Source organism: Protomyctophum bolini (genome assembly GCF_963924005.1).
Source record: "Protomyctophum bolini genome assembly, chromosome: 23".
Classification (NCBI taxonomy): Eukaryota; Metazoa; Chordata; class Actinopteri; order Myctophiformes; family Myctophidae; genus Protomyctophum; species Protomyctophum bolini.
Genome location: NC_137884.1, coordinates 16,165,743 through 16,188,630, shown reverse-complemented (window position 1 = coordinate 16,188,630; position 22,888 = coordinate 16,165,743). Strand labels below are relative to the sequence as shown.

The 22,888-nt window shown below is 42.0% G+C and overlaps 1 protein-coding gene across 1 annotated transcript in view; it reads right to left on the bottom strand.

Moving 5' to 3' along the window:
* Window positions 1-11,685: 11,685 nt before the first annotated feature.
* The window catches only part of LOC308311116 (copine-8), a 73,756-nt gene continuing 62,553 nt past the window's right edge, over window positions 11,686-22,888 (bottom strand). Inside the window, exons 16-20 of the mRNA XM_080757657.1 lie at window positions 21,791-21,918; window positions 21,260-21,362; window positions 19,960-20,017; window positions 19,251-19,324; window positions 11,686-18,055 (exon numbers count right to left, since the gene is read on the bottom strand). Coding sequence (XP_080613783.1) covers window positions 17,867-18,055; window positions 19,251-19,324; window positions 19,960-20,017; window positions 21,260-21,362; window positions 21,791-21,918 — 552 coding nt within the window. The 3' untranslated portion in view covers window positions 11,686-17,866. The remainder of the gene's footprint in view (window positions 18,056-19,250; window positions 19,325-19,959; window positions 20,018-21,259; window positions 21,363-21,790; window positions 21,919-22,888) is intronic.

The window sequence follows — 22,888 nt, the reverse complement described above, 5'->3', positions numbered from 1 at the left end:
GGGCTATAACCCATCGTTTTTTTCATTTCGTCATTTTTTTCAAATCCTCAAAAATGATGAAAAACGGCGCGCTATAGTATGCCGTACGATATGGGCTATAGCCCATGGTCCAAAATGATGAGAAACGAGGCTAACTCTTTTTTTTTTAATTTAAAAAAACATGGGCTATAACCCATCGTTTTTGTCATTTCGTCATTTTTTTCAAATCCTCAAAAATGATGAAAAACGGCGCGCTATAGTATGCCGTATGATATGGGCTATAGCCCATGGTCCAAAATGATGAGAAACGAGGCTAACTTTTTTTTTTTAATTTAAAAAAACATGGGCTATAACCCATCGTTTTTTTCATTTTTTCATTTTTTTCAAATCCTCAAAAATGATGAAAAACGGCGCGCTATAGTATGCCGTACGATATGGGCTATAGCCCATGGTCCAAAATGATGAGAAACGAGGATAACTTTTTTTTTCAAAATTTAAAAAAACATGGGCTATAACCCATCGTTTTTGTCATTTCGTCATTTTTTTCAAATCCTCAAAAATGATGAAAAACGGCGCGCTATAGTATGCCGTACGATATGGGCTATAGCCCATGGTCCAAAATGATGAGAAACGAGGCTAACTTTTTTTTTTTTAATTTAAAAAAACATGGGCTATAACCCATCGTTTTTTTTTTTTTTTTTTTTTTTTTGAATCCTCAAAAATGATGAAAAACGGCGTGCCATAGTATGCCGTACGATATGGGCTATAGCCCACGGTCCAAAATGATGAGAAACGAGGCTAACTTTTTTTTTTCAAATTTCAAAAAACATGGGCTATAACCCATCGTTTTTGTCATTTCGTCATTTTTTTCAAATCCTCAAAAATGATGAAAAACGGCGCGCTATAGTATGCCGTACGATATGGGCTATAGCCCATGGTCCAAAATGATGAGAAACGACGCTAACTTTTTTTTTTTAATTTTAAAAAACATGGGCTATAACCCATCGTTTTTTTTTTTTTTTTTTTATCCTTTAAAAATGATGAAAAACGGCGTGCCATAGTATGCCGTACGATATGGGCTATAGCCCACGGTCCAAAATGATGAGAAACGAGGCTAACTTTTTTTTTTCAAATTTCAAAAAACATGGGCTATAACCCATCGTTTTTGTCATTTCGTCATTTTTTTCAAATCCTCAAAAATGATGAAAAACGGCGCGCTATAGTATGCCGTACGATATGGGCTATAGCCCATGGTCCAAAATGATGAGAAACGAGGCTAACTTTTTTTTTCAAAATTTAAAAAAACATGGGCTATAACCCATCGTTTTTGTAATTTCGTCATTTTTTTCAAATCCTCAAAAATGATGAAAAACGGCGCGCTATAGTATGCCGTACGATATGGGCTATAGCCCATGGTCCAAAATGATGAGAAACGAGGCTAACTCTTTTTTTTTTAATTTAAAAAAACATGGGCTATAACCCATCGTTTTTGTCATTTCGTCATTTTTTTCAAATCCTCAAAAATGAAGAAAAACGGCGCGCTATAGTATGCCGTACGATATGGGCTATAGCCCATGGTCCAAAATGATAAGAAACGAGGATAACTTTTTTTTTCAAAATTTAAAAAAATATGGGCTATAACCCATCGTTTTTGTCATTTCGTCATTTTTTTCAAATCCTCAAAAATGATGAAAAACGGCGCGCTATAGTATGCCGTACGATATGGGCTATAGCCCATGGTCCAAAATGATGAGAAACGAGGCTAACTTTTTTTTTTTAATTTTAAAAAACATGGGCTATAACCCATCGTTTTTTTTTGTTTTTTTTTATCCTTTAAAAATGATGAAAAACGGCGTGCCATAGTATGCCGTACGATATGGGCTATAGCCCACGGTCCAAAATGATGAGAAACGAGGCTAACTTTTTTTTTTCAAATTTCAAAAAACATGGGCTATAACCCATCGTTTTTGTCATTTCGTCATTTTTTTCAAATCCTCAAAAATGATGAAAAACGGCGCGCTATAGTATGCCGTACGATATGGGCTATAGCCCATGGTCCAAAATGATGAGAAACGAGGCTAACTTTTTTTTTCAAAATTTAAAAAAACATGGGCTATAACCCATCGTTTTTGTAATTTCGTCATTTTTTTCAAATCCTCAAAAATGATGAAAAACGGCGCGCTATAGTATGCCGTACGATATGGGCTATAGCCCATGGTCCAAAATGATGAGAAACGAGGCTAACTCTTTTTTTTTTAATTTAAAAAAACATGGGCTATAACCCATCGTTTTTGTCATTTCGTCATTTTTTTCAAATCCTCAAAAATGATGAAAAACGGCGCGCTATAGTATGCCGTACGATATGGGCTATAGCCCATGGTCCAAAATGATAAGAAACGAGGATAACTTTTTTTTTCAAAATTTAAAAAAATATGGGCTATAACCCATCGTTTTTGTCATTTCGTCATTTTTTTCAAATCCTCAAAAATGATGAAAAACGGCGCGCTATAGTATGCCGTACGATATGGGCTATAGCCCATGGTCCAAAATGATGAGAAACGAGGCTAACTTTTTTTTTTTTTTTTCAAAAAACATGGGCTATAACCCATCGTTTTTGTCATTTCGTCATTTTTTTCAAATCCTCAAAAATGATGAAAAACGGCGTGCCATAGTATGCCGTACGATATGGGCTATAGCCCACGGTCCAAAATGATGAGAAACGAGGCTAACTTTTTTTTCCCAAATTTCAAAAAACATGGGCTATAACCCATCGTTTTTGTCATTTCGTCATTTTTTTCAAATCCTCAAAAATGATGAAAAACGGCGCGCTATAGTATGCCGTACGATATGGGCTATAGCCCATGGTCCAAAATGATGAGAAACGAGGATAACTTTTTTTTCAAAATTTAAAAAAACATGGGCTATAACCCATCGTTTTTGTCATTTCGTCATTTTTTTCAAATCCTCAAAAATGATGAAAAACGGCGCGCTATAGTATGCCGTACGATATGGGCTAAAGCCCATGGTCCAAAATGATGAGAAACGAGGCTAACTTTTTTTTTTTAATTTAAAAAAACATGGGCTATAACCCATCGTTTTTTTTTTTTTTTTTTTCTTTTTTTAATCCTCAAAAATGATGAAAAACGGCGTGCCATAGTATGCCGTACGATTTGGGATATAGGCCACGGTCCAAAATGATGAGAAACGAGGCTAACTTTTTTTCCCCAAATTTCAAAAAACATGGGCTATAACCCATCGTTTTTGTAATTTCGTCATTTTTTTCAAATCCTCAAAAATGATGAAAAACGGCGCGCTATAGTATGCCGTACGATATGGGCTATAGCCCATGGTCCAAAATGATGAGAAACGAGGCTAACTTTTTTTTTTTTTTTTTCAAAAAACATGGGCTATAACCCATCGTTTTTGTCATTTCGTCATTTTTTTCAAATCCTCAAAAAGGATGAAAAACGGCACGCTATAGTATGCCGTACGATATGGGCTATAGCCCATGGTCCAAAATGATGAGAAACGAGGCTAACTTTTTTTTCAAAATTTTAAAAAACATGGGCTATAACCCATCGTTTTTGTCATTTCGTCATTTTTTTCAAATCCTCAAAAATGATGAAAAACGGCGCGCTATAGTATGCCGTACGATATGGGCTATAGCCCATGGTCCAAAATGATGAGAAACGAGGCTAACTTTTTTTTTCAAAATTTCAAAAAACATGGGCTATAACCCATCGTTTTTTTCATTTTTTCATTTTTTTCAAATCCTCAAAAATGATGAAAAACGGCGCGCTATAGTATGCCGTACGATATGGGCTATAGCCCATGGTCCAAAATGATGAGAAACGAGGCTAACTTTTTTTTTTTAATTAAAAAAAAACATGGGCTATAACCCATCGTTTTTTTTGTTTTTTTTCCAAATCCTCAAAAATGATGAAAAACGGCGTGCCATAGTATGCCGTACGATATGGGCTATAGCCCACGGTCCAAAATGATGAGAAACGAGGCTAACTTTTTTTTTCCAAATTTCAAAAAACATGGGCTATAAGCCTATAACCCATCGTTTTTGTCATTTCGTCATTTTTTTCAAATCCTCAAAAATGATGAAAAACGGCGCGCTATAGTATGCCGTACGATATGGGCTATAGCCCATGGTCCAAAATGATGAGAAACGAGGATAACTTTTTTTTTCAAAATTTCAAAAAACATGGGCTATAACCCATCGTTTTTTTTTCATTTTTTCCAACTTTTTCCATTCCCAACTATGCAGCTTCCACCTGAGGAACCGAGACGTGAAAAATATAACTGAGCGTCACTTGGGATGGTCACAAACTCTCCAACCATACCCACCCCATGTATCTTGGAGTTACACTGGACAGGACACTCTTCTTCAAAAAACACATGGAGAACACAAAAGCCACGGTCAACACCCACAATAACATCCTGTGAAAACTAGTGAACTCCAAGTGGGGCACAGACGCACAAACAATCCGTGCAACTGCCATGGCCCTGTCTTTCTCTACAGCAGAGTATGCCTGCTCAAGCTGGAGCCGATCACGTCACACCAAATTGGTTGACACAGCCCTAAATGACACCTGTCGCATCATCACAGGATGCGTCAAGACAACACCTGTCCCGTGCCTTTATGCGCTAGCCGGCACCTCCCCCCGCACATCAGACGACTGTGTATCGCTCAAGATGAATGGAGAACACAGGAGATAGACAGTGAAGTTAGGGATGAATGAAGGAAAGTCTGGAATGAAATGATAGAGAACACCTCACACACAGTTTCCTTTCGTGGCTGTTTACATCCGAGGGTTGCCGACTCGCCGGTCCTCTCGAACGGAACAGTTTAACGTCATGCCCAGGACGAAAAGATATAGAGAACACTGTAAGCAAAACATCTCCAAATTGTGCAATGTGAGTGTGATACATTTGTTAGACATACTATCAGTCCGACAAGCATTAGCCCGACATGCATATACAGTACAGAGTACAGTATGGAGGCGTGGGACGGACGGACGGGAGATGCAGGTTTTCATAGTAAATGCGACCTATGGTAGCAACAATATCTCAAACTTATATAGCGCCCTTTCTGAAGCAACAAAAATAAAAACAACTTTATTATCCCATACCACCAAAACCTCAAATGTCCTTTTGACCATAGTCCAATACCCTCACACAATAGTCCACATTTCACATATAAAAACCTGTATTCCAATACCTCAAAATCTCGGCCACTCCCTCACTCACACTCGGTCACTCCAGCATGGTGGTTGGTGACCTGCTGAAATATGTGAAAATCGTGTAGACAATCACAATGTCAGTGTCTGCTGATAAATGAAACGTAACAATTTACATTGAGTAAAAAACCTAGTGGTATTTAGGCCTTGTATTTAAAGATCTCCATAAAGTTGTGTGAGATCAATGGTCACATATTTCAGCAGGTCACCAATATCACCGTAACACCACCATGCTGGACTGACCGAGTGTGAGTCCAGCCCCACTGCTACATCCCAACCCACCCTCACTGCTACACCTCCGGAAAACCGTCAGCTACAAAACCCAGAAATTGTACTCCTGACTGACTCAAATGGGAAATACATAGATGCAAGAAAGCTCTTCCCAAAGCACAGAGTTGAACACATCAGATGTCGAAACACAGCACGTGCAATGGAGCTGCTGACCAGGGACCGACTGGGCTCCCCCAGCCACATAATAATCCACACCGGCACAAACGACATATGGGACCTGGAAAACTACCAGATGGTCACATCCACCAAGGGAATGATAGAGAAAGCCACCTCAACATTTCCCAACGCAGAAGTAGTCATCTCGGCACTGCTACACAGAGGAGACACAGACTACAACTACATCGACGCAATCAACGCACAAACTTCCAAAATCTGTGCAAGGAAGCATAAGGTCCACTTCGCAGAACACCCAACCCTGCACAAGGGAAGCCTACACGACGCGGTACACATCCGCAAGGCTGAAATCCCAGCTTTTGCAAAGAGTCTGAAGGACACCGCACTCGACCGCGACTATCCTACAGACGCAACGTCCTACAAACGCAACCAACGTGGACAACATCCTACACCCAGACGACAACGCACTGCATACACAGGACATTCTACTAGACATCACCCCTATCCACCAGGCAGACCCTCTCCTAGACACCCCTCCGCTCCAACCAGACCTCATACCACACTCCAGGGCAGCCCATCCACACCCCTGATGCCCACCCCCACCGCTCCACCCAGACCTCACGACATACACAGCTCACCCATACCACTGATGTCCATCCCATACACTCTGGCATCAGTCGCACCACCGCCCTCTCTCCCCCTCCCTCGCCAACCATACACATACGCACAGGCGCTGAACAGAGCCATCCCCAGCACACACAGCATCGAGCAGATGTTCATGGATTTCTACACAGCATGGGCCCAGGGCAGAACCCCTGGAATGTAACAACAATGTGAACAATGGAGTACAAATCACTCACTGTATCATCCTGGAATATACAAGGTTTGAGGTCAACTGCCCTTGGCATCAAGAGCAGAACCCCAGACTTTGTCAAAGAGATTGCAAACATAGACATCATTATTCTACAAGAGACATGGCACAGAGGGGACGGCCCCACTGGCTGTCCTACTGGCTACAGAGAACTTGTGGTACCATCTACAAAGCTGGCAGGAGTCACCCAGGGAAGGGACTCTGGAGGTATGCTAATATGGTACAAATCTGAACTAATCCACTCCATTAAGCTAGTCAAAACTGGACCTCTTCCATCTGGCTAGAAATAAACAAGTAACTTACCACAACCGAAAAGAATGTCTACCTGTGTTCCACCTACATCCCCCCAATTGAATCCCCTTACTTTACGGAAGGACTTTTTCCCCACATTAGAAGAGGATATCAGCCGTTTCCAGGCACAAGGTCACATTTTAGTTTGTGGAGACCTAAATGCCAGAACAGGACATGGGCCTGACACCCTCAACACACAGGGAAACAAACACTTACCAGGAGGGGAAAACATCAGCTCCCCAACATGTCCCCCGAGATTCAACCACGACAAAACAACAAACAAACACGGGTCACAACTACTACAGCTCTGTCGCTCACTGGGTCTGTACATCGTTAACGGTAGACTCAGAGGGGACTCATTCGGTAGATATACATGCAGCTCATCCCTGGGAAACAGCACGGTAGATTACTTTATCACTGACATGAACCTGGCATCTTTCAGAGCTTTCACAGTCAGCCCGCAAACACCCTTGTCAGACCACAACAGAACCACAGCCTATCTAAACAGATCAACACACAGACACAAAGAACAAACGCCAAACAAACTACACAATATAAGAAAACGCTACAAATGGAAGGAACATAGCGCAGAAGCCTTCCAAAATGCTATTAGACAAAAACAAGTCCAATCACAACTGGACCAGTTCCTAGAAAAAACCTTTGAAGAAAACAGTGAAAGTGTAAACAGGGCAGTAGAAGGCCTCAATTATATATTCGAACTTACAGCCTCACTAGCAAACCTAAAAGTATCAAACAAGAAAGCCAGAAAAAATGTTGAGAATGACAAATGGTACGATAATGACTGCAAGAATCTCAGGAAAAAATTAAGGAAACTATCAAACCAAAAACACAGAGACCCAGACAACCACAACACACGTCTCCAATATGGGGAAACACTGAAACAATACAAGAACACAGTAAGAGAAAAAAGAGATCAACACGTTAGAAACCAACTGCAAGACATTGAGGATTCCATACAGACAAACAGCTTCTGGGAAAACTGGAACAGACTTAATAAGCTAAAACAGGACGAATTACCCATCCAAAATGGAGATGTATGGGTAAATCATTTTTCGAGCCTCTTCGGCCCAATCGAGAAGAACAAAGAACAAAAACAAATAAAAGATAAACTACAAAACCTAGAGTCAGCCATAAAAGACTACCAGAATCCACTAGATTCCCAAATCAACCTAAAAGAACTACAAGACAAAATAAAAACACTTAAAACCAAGAAGGCCTGTGGGGCAGACGGAATTCTAAATGAAATGATAAAATTCACCGACCTCAAATTCCAACTGGCCATATTAAAACTCCTAAATATCGTGCTCAGTTCTGGGATTTTCCCCAGCACATGGAATCAAGGGCTGATAACGCCACTCCACAAAACTGGAGACAAATACGACCCAAATAACTACCGCGGGATTTGTGTAAACAGCAACCTCGGAAAAATCCTCTGCATGATCCTCAACCACAGAATTCTAAATTTCCTCACAGAAAGCAACGTCCTGAGCAAATCACAAATTGGCTTTCTACCAAAATATCGCACAACAGACCACATTTACACTCTCAACACCCTAATTGACAACCAAATAAACAAAAACAAAAGCAAATTATTCTCCTGCTTTGTCGACTTCAAAAAGGCATTAGATTCAATTTGGCATGAGGGTCTGATGTACAAACTGTTGGAAAGTGGCATTGGGGGAAAAACCTATGACATCATAAAATCAATGTACACCAACAACAAATGCGCAGTTAGAATAGGCGAAAAGCACACAGACTTTTTCCCCCAGAGCCGTGGTGTTAGACAGGGATGCAGCCTGAGTCCAACACTCTTCAACATATATATCAACGAATTAGCAAAAACGTTAGAACAGTCTACAGCGCCAGGCATCCCCTTGGCAAACACAGAAATCAAATGCTTACTTTACGCAGATGACCTGCTGCTGCTGTCCCCAACCAAGGAAGGACTACAGCAGCAACTTGATCTCCTACACAAATTCTCCCAGACATGGGCCCTGACAGTGAACCTAACCAAGACTAAAATCATGATATTTCAAAAAAGGCCCAGCCGCCAAAACCACCAATTTTTCCTAAATACAATCCCACTAGAACAAACTAAAAACTATACCTACCTTGGCCTAAACATCAGCAGCACAGGGAACTACAACCAAGCTGTAAAGGACCTGAGAGACAAGGCAAGAAGGGCATTCTATGCCATCAAAAGAAACATCAAAATAGACATCCCAATTAAAACCTGGCTTAAAATACTGGACTCGGTGATAGAACCAATTTCCCTCTATGGTTGCGAGATCTGGGGACCATTAGCAAACCATGACCTGGAAAAATGGGATAAACACCAAACCGAGACCCTACACACAGAATTCTGCAAATCCATTCTCCGTACCCAGCGAAAAACACCAAATAATGCATGCAGGGCAGAATTAGGACGATACCCACTCGTAATCAAAATAAAAAAGAGAGCACTTAAGTTCTACAACCACCTAAAAGAAAGTGACCTAGATGCACTCCATAACAAGGCACTCACACACAGTGAAACTCTAGAGAGATGCCCCCTCAGCCAGCTGGCCCTGGAACTCCGGGCACAAACACAAACAGAGCCACGAGATAGAAAACCCATTGGACTAAACCAAATTATAAAACAGCAAAGGGAAAACTATCTGACACATTGGAAAGAAGCAACACAAAAGCAGAGTAAACTAGAATGCTATCTGGCCCTAAACAGAGAATACACAGTGGCAGAATACCTGAGCACCGTGACCGACCCAAAACAAAGAAAAATCTTAACTAGGTACAGACTCAGTGAGCACAGTCTCGCGATCGAGAAAGGCCGTCATAGGCAGACCTGTATCCCGAGAGAAGACAGACTATGCACCCACTGCACACTAAACGAAGTGGAAACCGAGCTACACTTCCTAACCATCTGTCCATTGTACCAAGACATCAGAGACACATACTTCCCACAGATTACAACCACACACGGAGATTTTGAAAACATGACCAATGACAAAAAACTCCCATATCTGCTGGGCGAAGTACAACAATGTGCAAACACAGCAGCAAGATTTGTGAGTTGCTGTGATAGGAGAAGGATATCAAATGGAACACAACCACCCTAAAGACTAATCATTGTGTATATTCCTGCAATATACCTGCATCGAGTTATCTTGGTACACAGAAGTTGATCTATTGAAGATTCTGACCTTCAAAGTACATAATTTTTGTTTTGATTGTATTGCTGTATTGTTGTTTTGTTCTTTCTGCTTTGGCAATGTAAACGTATGTTTTCTCATGCCAATAAAGCCCTTTGAATTGAATTGAATTGAGTGAGCAAGTGGCCGAGATTTGGGGTATTGGAATTTAGAAGAAACATCAAGCAGAACCCGACTATGTCGGGGGAGAGAAAAATAGAGAGACAGAAAATACAGGCAATAGTAGTAGCAATAGAAATAAACGTAATAGTGTAAGATAATATATAGTATAACAATGGCTACGTTTACATGAGCAGTTAAACCCCCTTTTCATTACGAATAGAAGTTCAATCCTATTAAACGTTGTTATGTAAACACCTACAAAAACTTACATCCGAATGAAAACGATCGATGCGATCTAAAAACCATTCCGATGTCACTGGCCGGATTACTCCGATGTTCAATGCGATTGAAGAAAATTTTGACTCATGTATACACTGCTTCGGATGTAAATTCATTCTGGTCTTTCTGAGCATGCTCCAAGGCGCTCATATCCAAGGCGCGCCGAGGAGTTTGCACATAGAGCGCGTTATTTCGTTCCTTTTTTTCAGATCCGAAATCCACAAAAAAACGTGGAGCAGCAGCAGATGACGATACCCCTGATCTGTGTGTGTTCAACGGTGTCTCTCTCTCTCTCAAAAATAACGAGCGCAAAAAACAACAGGTCTGGGAATGCCCATATGGAACGTTTTAATTTTTTTACGTTTTCGGGCGTAAAATGTGTGCTAATTAGTAAGGCCAGGCCTCTGGCCAGCCCAGGTAGGGCCGGGCCTTCATTTTCGGGCTGGATAGCCATGTATGGCTATCCAGGGTTTGATGAAGTCAGTGTTGTGATCTTCATATATGGAGAAGGCCATATATGGAGCGACAGGAGCGTGTCACGAGGCGTGACTGACAAACGGACTGATTGACATGAAGTGTGACTGACATAAGCAGTTTTTCATTGTAAACTGCAACCTATGGTCGCAATAAGATTGGATACTTCATTCAAGTTGTGGATGGTAACTACAGTATAATACGTTCGTTCAGAGAAGAGAAACACGACATCTATATGTGCATCCAAATAAGTATTCAACATACCACAAGACATGTTGAGTAAGAATATTTATTTAAAAATTTAGTTTTGATACAGAAATAGTTATCTATTATATAGATTACCAGACAATCAGTACTTCAGTCATGCTTTCTCTGATTAACCACGGGTTAATCTTTTTTACAAGATATCTATACGTTTTTCTACAACTTTTCTTAACTTGTGCAAAGAAAATCATACACTGGAAAGCAATAGAAACACCCGACACAAAATAGAGAATGATACATTTCTTTAAAACAATTCGTCCATTAGAAGAAAGGCATCACACAAGTCTCAGAAAAAAAGTTAGTGAAAGATTTAAGGCCAAGTCGTACAAGTTAAATCTCCATCATACAATATTGTATATTTCAAAACACTTTATTCTTTGATTTATTTTGTATTATTCTTTAACAAAAAGGACGAGATCCATCCCATGTAAAACTGTACAGTACATGCAAACGCATAGTGCACATTTGTAAGAATATATGAACGAGCATAACAATATATTAATTATTTGGATAGCTTCAGTAAACACAGATCTTCATGTGGTCTGTTAAAACACTCCCATAGAAAGGTGTATCGTTGGCACTCGACTCCATGCACACCATGTATGCTACGTGTTAAAAGAACACCTAATGTACACTGTTATAAACATACAGCGAGCGTGCACACACACACACACACACACACACACACACACACACACACACACACACACACACACACACACACACACACACACACACACACACACACACACACACACACACACACACACACACACACACACACACACACACACACACACACACACAAATTTAAAGTTTTCTTAAAGGATCATGTACATCCTATAATCTGTGTGGAATCTGTGTGGAACGCCCCTGTCAAAACTAAGTAATTCTTTCACATGCTCCTCCCCCTGGAGGTCCTTGGAGGAGTCAGGCGTACAGGAGTGGCATACAGAGAGCATTGAAAGGCCGTATGTTCAAACTAAGGCCCTCCGAGATGCGCGCCCGCAATTCTATTCCAACATTATCAATAACAGTTCCGGTAACACCAAGCAACTTTTCTCCGAACATGAATAACTGCCTCACATCCAGTGTTGATTTCGTCGACTAAAACTATGGCGAAGAATGTTCGTCAACTACCTTTTTTCACTGATGAAAACTAAATGGAATTTGATGACTTTGTAACAATGAAGACTAAATATATTGAGTTTCGTAAACAAATAAAAACTAGACTTAATTGTTAGGAAGAGACTAGTGGACAAGAGATCCAGTACAAGTCATTTTACACTTGGTTGCATGCTGAAAATAGCAGATCTACAAGCTCACAACGCGTTGTGAGATAGTAGATCGGCTATTTTCAGCAAGTGTAAAATCAGTCATTACGATGGCATCAAGGCTCGACAAAATACATTTTAGTCGACTAAATCAACTGTAGATTTAGTCGACTAAAATATTATAATATTTAGTCGACTAAAACTAAAACATTCCAGGTGCCTAAAATATGACTAAAACTAAATGAGGTTTTATTCCAAAGACTATGACTAAACAACACTCGCATCACAATCACCCAAGCACGGTGACACCACAGAGTTCAACAGCTTCCTTGACTCCTTCAGGTCTGTTCTCTCGGACTCCTCCACTCCGCATCTGCACTAATTGCCGTCCCAGGGATCTCCCAGCCGCTCTTCTGCTTGGCCAACATCTTACTCTGGTATATAAAAAACAACTGCCTAAAGTTCCCTCATCAACACAGCTATAAACCATGACTCCCACTAGGTCGGCCATGTTCCACCTGCTTTAAATACGGCCATCATTACACCCCTTCATGGGTCCCATGGGTCGTCAAAATAAGGGTATTCACTATTGTTTTCTTTTTGTCTTGACTTTTTATGCCATGTAGCAGATTTGTGTCAAATATAAAGTGTGTTGTTATTATTAGTATTATTAATTGAGGCAACTTTAACCCCTGCTGTTTTAGAAGTGTGTGTACGTGTTTGTGTATGTGTGTGCGTGCGTTATAATTATGGTAACACCAAATGCCTCACACACACCGCTGTGGTGGTTTACATTTGATGGAAAGGACACATGGCATAGTACTCTATTCCCTCTCCCTTCTTGTATAGCCATCGCATTTCAGCTCCACAGAGATCAGGGTCATTTACCTTAATCAGGGTGAATGACACTGCGGAAGGCCAAACGTCCGTGTGAGTGAGTGCTGGTTGATCTTTTAAGAAATACTCCGTTTTCCACATGGATTGGACCGGGGGGAAACGAAGGCAGGTCCTGATATTTTGCACACTGGGTCTGCATCTGAGAATATCTACATGAGAGATTTGCATGAGGGCATTAGGGAGCATTCATTTGCAACATAAACCAAATACTGCAGGTTAAATTAAAACAAGGCAATGAATCTCTAATTGTAGGCCTATATAAAAGAAAATCCGGTGTATAATAAGACAGGAGCAGTGACGTCAGTAGTAAGACGTCAGATTGGACCGGGAGATGAATCTAGGTGACAACAGATGATTAAGTGATCGATGAGATGACTAACTGATCAGAGTGTAATAATAAGAGGTTAAGTGAACACATTGACATGTGGCTTGTACCAGGCAAAACGCAACCGTTCAATTGAAGATTCGCTGTATACAGACGACACGGTAGGCTACAGTTCAAATGAAAGTATGCAGATGAAGACATGAAGCATAACTACCTTTGACAAAATCAGCATAATTCCATTCAACATAGAGCAGTGCACCAAAGGCCTGACGGCACTTCCACCGTCAGTGTTATTGGATTTCCCATATAGGGAATCTTAGGATGGTGTCATACAGTATAAGAACTCTGTGTTCCACACATACCGTTGTCGGGTATGTGTGGTATGTTTTGAGTTTGATAACGTCAGTTGATGCTTCATAGCCAAATAAGCGGATTTCCGGAACACAGTTCTTCTCCGACACGATCCAAGATTCCCCCTATGGGAATTCCAATACAAAAAAGATATAATAATAACACTGTCACCAGGTGTAATAGCGCCCTCTGGCTGCCGTCATGCCAGACTTCCGTGGACTATTGATCTATACTTTGTCTTACGACAGTGTCTATATAGCTCTACAAGCTCGTAGATGGTCTATTTTCGGCATGGGACACCGTGGTCCGGGCAGAGTATAGCTGACCCACCTACAAGTCACCCGACTTCCTCCACAGAGTATATAACTGTCCTCACCACACTTAAACACACCTCTATTCAGATTTTTTTTTAAAACATTGCTCCACCGCACATTCTATATAAACATATACTTTTCCATTAATTACAGAGCTCAGCATTGGAATCATTATTAATAAAATAATTATACGGTCATTATATTATTATAATTTCATTCACATCTTTTTCTTTTACACTCAATCATGTTTTTTAAGCACATAATCAGTTCAATATTTGACGTTCTTCCAAAGTCAAAGTTAAGCCAATATCGGAACCCATCGATTTTTTTTGACAATTTTGACTCTGAGGGCATGGACTAGATCCGGATGATCTACTTTACGCAAATTCACGACTCAACGTTGCGGTTATAAATCATTGTTCCTATTGCATCTAAATGATGATCAAATATAAATGTTGTGCATTATGTCAAGGCAGTGCTGATCAAATGTGAATGATGTTACAGCATTACCTATTTTACACTTAATTTCGTTCTAACATACTTTGGTCATTTGGTCCTCAAGTTCTTTATCATCTACTGTATGTCCTGTAGGTAACAGTGAAACTGATCAAAATACGTAAATGTTTTATGTTTTCAAGTTGTATTTACTTGTACATGTAATAATGGTGAAGATTGACTATCAATAATTCATCTGGGCCCCTCAAGGACCCCTGGGGGTCTCTGGTCCCCACATGGAGAACCACTCCTCTATCCCAGTGGTTCCTAAAACCTAACGCTGTTAGTATGATCAAGTAGTGCATTCATTTACGGGTGGAACTGACCCGACAGCAACGACTGTGCTTTGTCCCAGTACTTGACCAGAGATGTAAGCCGAGGCTCAAAGTGGAACATCCAGAAATAGCCCTCACACCCTCATCTATTCACTACCACAGAGGTTACATCGTCATCTGTATAAAAATAAATATAAAAATGAAATAAACAAGGATCCAAGATTGAATCTAAAACAACATTGTAGAACAAACAACAAAAACACCATTCTTTCATTATTCATTCAATAGTTAAAGCAGCACTATGTCACTTTCTTAATTAATACAATGTCACGGTCTGATCTGTATGGTAGAGTATGTTAATAGAATATATAACATACAATTCACCTTTAGCCAAGCCCCGCCCTCTCCCACTTTGACACTTTCCAGCCGGGCTCATTCATTCCAATGTAAATATCATGGATTTTACACATCAAATACTGGTTCATTTTTGGAACGAGACCTTCAAAATCTCTTCCAAATCTGTCAACAAGGCCTGCCGTATGCACTGGAAAAATATGTGCATGTCTGCGTGACATTTCCTTTTAAAAACAATGTTTTATCATATAGGAAAACTATTGGTGGAGAGGTTTGTCTAACCCAGAGTGTATAGTAGGAGAGTAGAGGGTCCCTATAGGCTATAGAGTTCCAAACATTGCTCCTATGGCTGGAACTATCCCATTGAGATAGAATGAGCACTTCCGCATTCCATTGTTACAATGGGAGTCAACGCTAGTATCGCCACTCTCTTACTATATTACACTGGTCTAACCCATGTTATGCTTAGCTGTGATTGGACCATAGAAGTTTGGGGAGGGGCTTAGCTAAAGGTATATTGGGGTGGTTGTATTTTGTCTCCCGTGCTCTTCTATTGAGAGATTTAGAGTCAAAGGTCATGTCTCACTTAGATACAGGATCTGACATGAATTTTGACCTGACGTCATGATTCAATTGATCCCCTGAGAAAGCAGGCAGGCTCTATTATTAGCTCAATGTTTAAAAAAGCACATGTCAGCACAAATTTGGGATCGAAGACTTAATTACATAGTGTAGCTTTAAGATGTTAGTACTGCGTTTGTCACATGCCAAAGTATAAATCAGGTTTAACCACTTAAAACCGGTATAACTTCACTCACCGGAGTCCCTCTACTTCAAATCTCTGGCAAAACATAGCAGATCGACAAGCTCAGTCAGCGCTTGTGTTTTAGCCTGGTTAGCAGGGTTGGTGAACATTTAATTGTGTTTTAGCCTGGTTAGCAGGGTTGGTGAACATTTAATTGTGTTTTAGCCTGGTTAGCAGGGTTGGTGAACATTTAATTGCCACAAACTAAACACGATATTACGGAATCACATAGGTATAAAAAGCTATAACAAAGCTTGATTGAATAAAAACTAAAAACAAACAAATAAAAAACAAACAACTAGAATCTCAAATGAAACAACTACTAGATGGACAAAGCCAAAAAAGATGCATTTTTGACCACTGGGCTTTTTGAAGCTCAAACCGCTTGTGTTTGTCTTTAAACCATACACTGTGAAATCCCCCAGCATCCATTAAACGGGTCCATTTTCTTCACACAAGTAATAGTTCAAAATAACAGGATTGTCACTGTGTGGGCATGGATGTGTTGTTGTTTTCCCCTCCAAGAACAAAAAAGACCCATGGACGTGTGTCTGTGTAGGCATTCTATTGCCAAGGCAGTTTGGAGAGAGAGAGAGAGAGAGGCAGTGGAGGAGAATATAAATAGAAAGAGAGAGAACAGTGAGGATGAGAGGAGTGAAGACACTAACATCCTAAGTGTAGAATAAATGTAAAAAATGCACTCAAGGGACATTATTTCCACTTACAGGAATTTGCTTGTGAAACTTCAATGGGGAAGAGAGACCTGAGAACAGTGCAGACAGACAGACAGACAGACAGACAGACAGACAGACAGACACTCTCACAGACAGACTGGTACTGCAGGTTTTCTATGCATGCACACAACTTGCGCCACACTCATGCAAAGGTACACACACATACACACACACACACACACGCACTAGAATGCAGTACGGTACAGTACAGAATGTTGGGGCTACTGTACTGCTGCTACGTGACACGTGGCATGGCAGAGAGAAGAGAGAGAGAGAATGAGAGAGAGAGAGAGAGAGAGAGAGAGAGGATATTCCAACAATGTTAATATAAAACGTACTGTAAAAGTTGTTATGGTGGACTGTAAACATTGAGAGAGAGAGAGAGAGAGATACATAATATCCAACTATTTACAAGAATCAAAGAGGTCCGTCGTTGGTCCAGAGATGCTCTCTTGATACCTTCTCAGGAATAACAAACGTATTCTTTAGCTTCCTTCCTCCCTTCCTTCATAGCACATCAGGTGCCCTACACCCCCCTCCAGTTCCCTCACCAAAACACACCACGTTAGGAAAATGCTTGACGTTGGAAGTAAACAGGCTCTCATTGGCTTTCTGCCCAGCCAGCCATCGGAGATTAATCGTTTGCTTTGTCGCTTGTCAAGCCTTCTAACACAACGACAATGCAAGAGACAGAGAGACAGAGCGAGAGAGAGAGAGAATGATAGATAAACACCCTCTTTTGCAGCTTCTCACGACCACCAACAACAGAGGGCTCAGGGGAGTAACATGTGAAGTATTGTGCAAGTCACTTGTTTTGGCTGCTGTACCCCTCTCCTCTCCCCTCCCATCTCTTCTCCTCTCTCTCTCTCTCTCTCTCTCTCTCCTGTCCTCTCATGTCTCAGATCTGGGTCTGAAGAGGCTGGCTGGGAGGGCTGTAGGGAGGGGGTGTGGGGGACGGCTTGATCCCGCGGGTCCTCATGTACGACAGGAACTGGTCGGGGATCTCTGCAAGGACGTCCTTGGCCAGCCGAGCCATGCTGAGGATGTGGTTCCCTGTCCGGTCGATGTAGTCTCTGAGCGGGACAAACTGAAGAGGAGAGGAGGAGAAGAGAGGAGAGTAGGGCAGAGGACAGAGGATGAGAGGACAGGAGGGAAGGACAGGAGAGAGGAGAGTAGGGCAGAGGACAGGAGGGAAGGACAGGAGAGAGGAGAGTAGGGCAGAGGACAGGAGGGAAGGACAGGAGAGAGGAGAGTAGGGCAGAGGACAGGAGGGAAGGACAGGAGAGAGGAGAGTAGGGCAGAGGACAGGAGGGAAGGACAGGAGAGAGGAGAATAGGGCAGAGGACAGGAGGGAAGGACAGGAGAGAGGAGAGTAGGGCAGAGGACAGGAGGGAAGGACAGGAGAGAGGAGAGTAGGGCAGAGGACAGGAGGGAAGGACAGGAGAGAGGAGAGTAGGGCAGAGGACAGGAGGGAAGGACAGGAGAGAGGAGAGTAGGGCAGAGGACAGGAGGGAAGGACAGGAGAGAGGAGAGTAGGGCAGAGGACAGGAGGGAAGGACAGGAGAGAGGAGAGTAGGGCAGAGGACAGGAGGGAAGGACAGGAGAGAGGAGAATAGGGCAGAGGACAGGAGGGAAGGACAGGAGAGAGGAGAGTAGGGCAGAGGACAGGAGGGAAGGACAGGAGAGAGGAGAGTAGGGCAGAGGACAGGAGGGAAGGACAGGAGAGAGGAGAGGAGAGTAGGGCAGAGGACAGGAGGGAAGGACAGGAGAGAGGAGAGTAGGGCAGAGGACAGGAGGGAAGGACAGGAGAGAGGAGAGTAGGGCAGAGGACAGGAGGGAAGGACAGGAGAGAGGAGAGTAGGGCAGAGGGCAGGAGGGAAGGACAGGAGAGGGGAGAGTAGGGCAGAGGACAGGAGGGAAGGACAGGAGAGAGGAGAGTAGGGCAGAGGACAGGAGGGAAGGACAGGAGAGAGGAGAGTAGGGCAGAGGACAGAGGATGAGAGGACAGGAGGGAAGGACAGGAGAGGAGGAGAAGAGAGGAGAGGAGAGTAGGGGGGGCAGGACGAGAACAGAAAGGAGACGAGGTCAAGAGAGGAGGACCACAAGAAAGGATTTAAGGAAAGATTCCTGAGATGCTGGTCATAATATGCTGGTCATAATATAAACATTTAAACATTAGCCCATATTTTGGGCTAATGTTCCCCTCTGTATAGGAATGCTAGGGTTCAAGTGGTTAATGGGAAACATTAACCAAAAAAAAGTTCCAATCACACAAAGAATACCTGTACGATGTCTCTCTCAGCGTATCTGCCTCTGGAGGAGATTCTCACTTCGTCGCCATCTAGTTCGATCATGGCTGAGGAGATAGGACAGGTACACAGCAAAATAACATCTAGTTCGATTATGGCTGAGGAGATAGAACAGGTACACAGCAAAATAACATCTAGTTCGATTATGGCTGAGGAGATAGGACAGGTACACAGCAAAATAACATCTAGTTCGATCATGGCTGAGGAGATAGGACAGGTACACAGCAAAATAACATCTAGTTCGACCATGGCTGAGGAGATAGAACAGGTACACAGCAAAATAACATCTAGTTCGATCATGGCTGAGGAGATAGGACAGGTACACAGCAAAATAACATCTAGTTCGATCATGGCTGAGGAGATAGGACAGGTACACAGCAAAATAACATCTAGTTCGATCATGGCTGAGGAGATAGGACAGGTACACAGCAAAAGATGTGAGAGGGACGGTCCCTCTCACAGAGTGCACTAGTCAGTGCTCTTCCTCTCACACACACACACGCGCGAGCAGCACACGCACGCACGCACACACGGCCCGCCTCCTGGCCGCTATGCAGACCCAGCTCTCAGCTCCAACTTTGAGAATATATTAACGGCGATATTTTTTTATCGCGCGATAAGAGTCTTGCGTTAAGACAGCACGATAACGGCCCAGCAGTAATATAAATATGACGTGTCTTACCATCAAATTCTGCGGGTCCAACTCCAACAATGATGATGGACATGGGAAGACATGAAGCCTGGAGGGAATGGAGGGGAGGAGAAGTTCCTTGTATAATTAAAGTTAAATGTTCTTTTCATCTATTGATCAAGTTTAACATAATATACTAATATAGACTTAATTTACATCTTGAGAACCATTCTATCAAAATTGTACTGAGAAGACCTAACCCTGATATACTGCATGTACAGTGGTCAAGGGACCTTGAGAGTGTTTCCGATGAGGTCAATAAGACTGATTGATTGATATCATGTCTTTGACAAACCGGGTTAGAACACGGTTAATTTCATGCGTTCCTGATAATTAAGTCAACAGCAGCCAACTTCATTATCTAGATGAGCAACCCTGACTCTTAATCAGCGTTTAGATCTGAGAACGTTTTCTTGCCAAGGGCCTCCAAAATTATATAGCGACCCCCATCTGATAAGCTGTATACGATGTAGAGATGAGCTTAAATATCTGCTATTTTTTAATAGCAGATACATTCATGAGAGACATGCTTTTCCGGTTTTTAATGGGTTCATACAGCGCCCGGGGAGCAGTTAAGTGCCACATGACGCCTATGGACGCCTATCCCGTGACGCCCTCGTAGCCATGGGCGCTTTTTTTTTTTTTTTAATAATGTTTTTTATAATTTTTTAAAAGAAATTCGAAAATTCCTCTAATCTGGTGTTCAGGTGATGATATTCACATTACATGCACAATTTTATTACAAATTCTTTATTTTATTTATAATGGACTTCGGTGGCAACGAGGGCCAAAACTGGTATCCACCTGTGGCACTGGATGTTAACAGGTTAAGTGTCTTGCTCAGGGGCACTTGGACTTCAGATATGGCAGTTAGAAAAACTGATACTTTTCAGCAATGGAAAAAAAGCAACCCGTGTTTCCAATGGATCCAATATAGTTATTATTTTTCACAAGCTTTGTTCATGCTTTAAGCTGTTGAATCTTACAATAAATGCAGAGAATCTCTGTATGTACGTACTGTACGCCTTTAATCCACCAGATTAGTTCAACCCGACAGACTTCAAATTCACGGCTCTGGCCGCGGCCCAAAATGAGCCAGTTGATTGCCATGGCAACCACAGGCTAAGCTTCATTTGTCAAATTCCCCACATCTGCCATTTGGTTAGACATTCTCCACTGCACAAGGACTTTCCAGAACCGCCAATCCTCCCAATAGGCCCATATACTGTATACTGTATGCCATAAGAAGAGGACACCACTTTATGTGGGTTCGAAGTGTGGACATCCTTACATTGACGATGGATTCCTTGGTCTGGGCCATGTCCGAGATGACCCCGTCTGTTATGATGAGGAGAACAAAGTACTGGGAGCCATCCTTCGTCGATGCGGCATACCTGCACACAAGACGCGCGCGTGCACACACATACACGCAAGCACACACAGTAATTATTTAAGGGGTCATTATTTATGAGAAGTTGTTATGGTGCAGGAAAGGGGGGGGGGGGGGGGGGGGGGGGGCGTCACGTTTTTTTATTTAGGCTTGTATTTGTTTCATTTTGCTTTTTTAACTCCCTTATCTATATGAAGTGTACCCTGTATGGACCCTCTAAGTTGGTATCTCCCATTTGTGCGAGAACAGGGGCCGCTGATGTGGTTTGCCCCGTCTGAGAAAGCCCGGAGGGCTGAAGCGCTGTTTGTTAGGTTGAAAACAAGACAGGGAGCAGACATATATCTTCTGCAGACATTCCCTTTTCGACCAAGATATGTATTGTATCGCTGTTAAAATGTATTGTTACACCCCTAGCGTGCGTGCGTGTGTTACCTGGCCACATGGTTGATGACGGGGGAGAAGTTGGTGGGTCCGTACAGGTGAACAGACTTCAGACTCTGGTAGTAGGATTCCATCACTCCCTCTATACCGGTACAGTACGGGTTCCGAGGGTTCCCGTTCTACACAGGACAGCAGGGAGGATGGGAGATGGAGGGGAGGCGAAAGGAAGAGAAGAGAGAATATTTGCCATCAGTCTCGACGACAGTATCGGCATTATCGCTTTATGTATACAGTATTATCGTCCCTGTTGGGCATTAACCTATGTTTCTTGTGCTTCGTCATGAATTAGCGTCACACAAAAGCATAAAAAATAGCAGATCGAAATTGACAAGTGATCGGGTAAACTTGCGTCTTCTCTCCTCTCCAAGTTTGATGTCAGTAATAAATAACAGCCACAAGGTTGCGCTGATGTGCACCTCACTCTAGTAGTCGGTCTGTGTTGTTAACTGACTTTTGTGCCTGACAAAAGTGAGTGAATGTGTTGTGTTTAAAACCACAGTGATGTTCGGGTTCATGAGCTCCGGCACCTAATGAATTACAAATTAAGCACCACTCCTTTCCTTTGTTTCTCCCTCTATGCCCTCCGTCCTCTCTCTCAATCAGAATGCTGTCACATTGCTTCATTGGCTACATTTCTTCATCGATTATCCTGCCTCACTCCCTCTCACTCACTCCTTCATTCACCCCCCTCTCCTCTCGTGGTAACCCATTATATTACAAGTTCATTAAGTGACTGGAACAATATAAATTATATATTTGTATCATCACATACTCAGCCTGGGTGAAGTGATGGATGTCTAATGAGTCAACCACCCGAAGGACTACAAATCATTGTGTGTATCCCTGCACCGTTTTACACCAAATTAATTTGCTATTTCTGACAGTAAATGCACAACTTTTATAGTTCCGTAAGATAGTCGCAATGCAACACAGCTCTGTTTACATTTTATTTATTCCTAATTAATTGTACATACGTACATCGTTTTGTTTTGATTATTTTGTTCAAGATTTTTTCGATTCAACCTGTCACAAAGTGACCGGTTCAATTAGTTTGAAAAAAATATTTGAAAAATATAACACTATTATGAC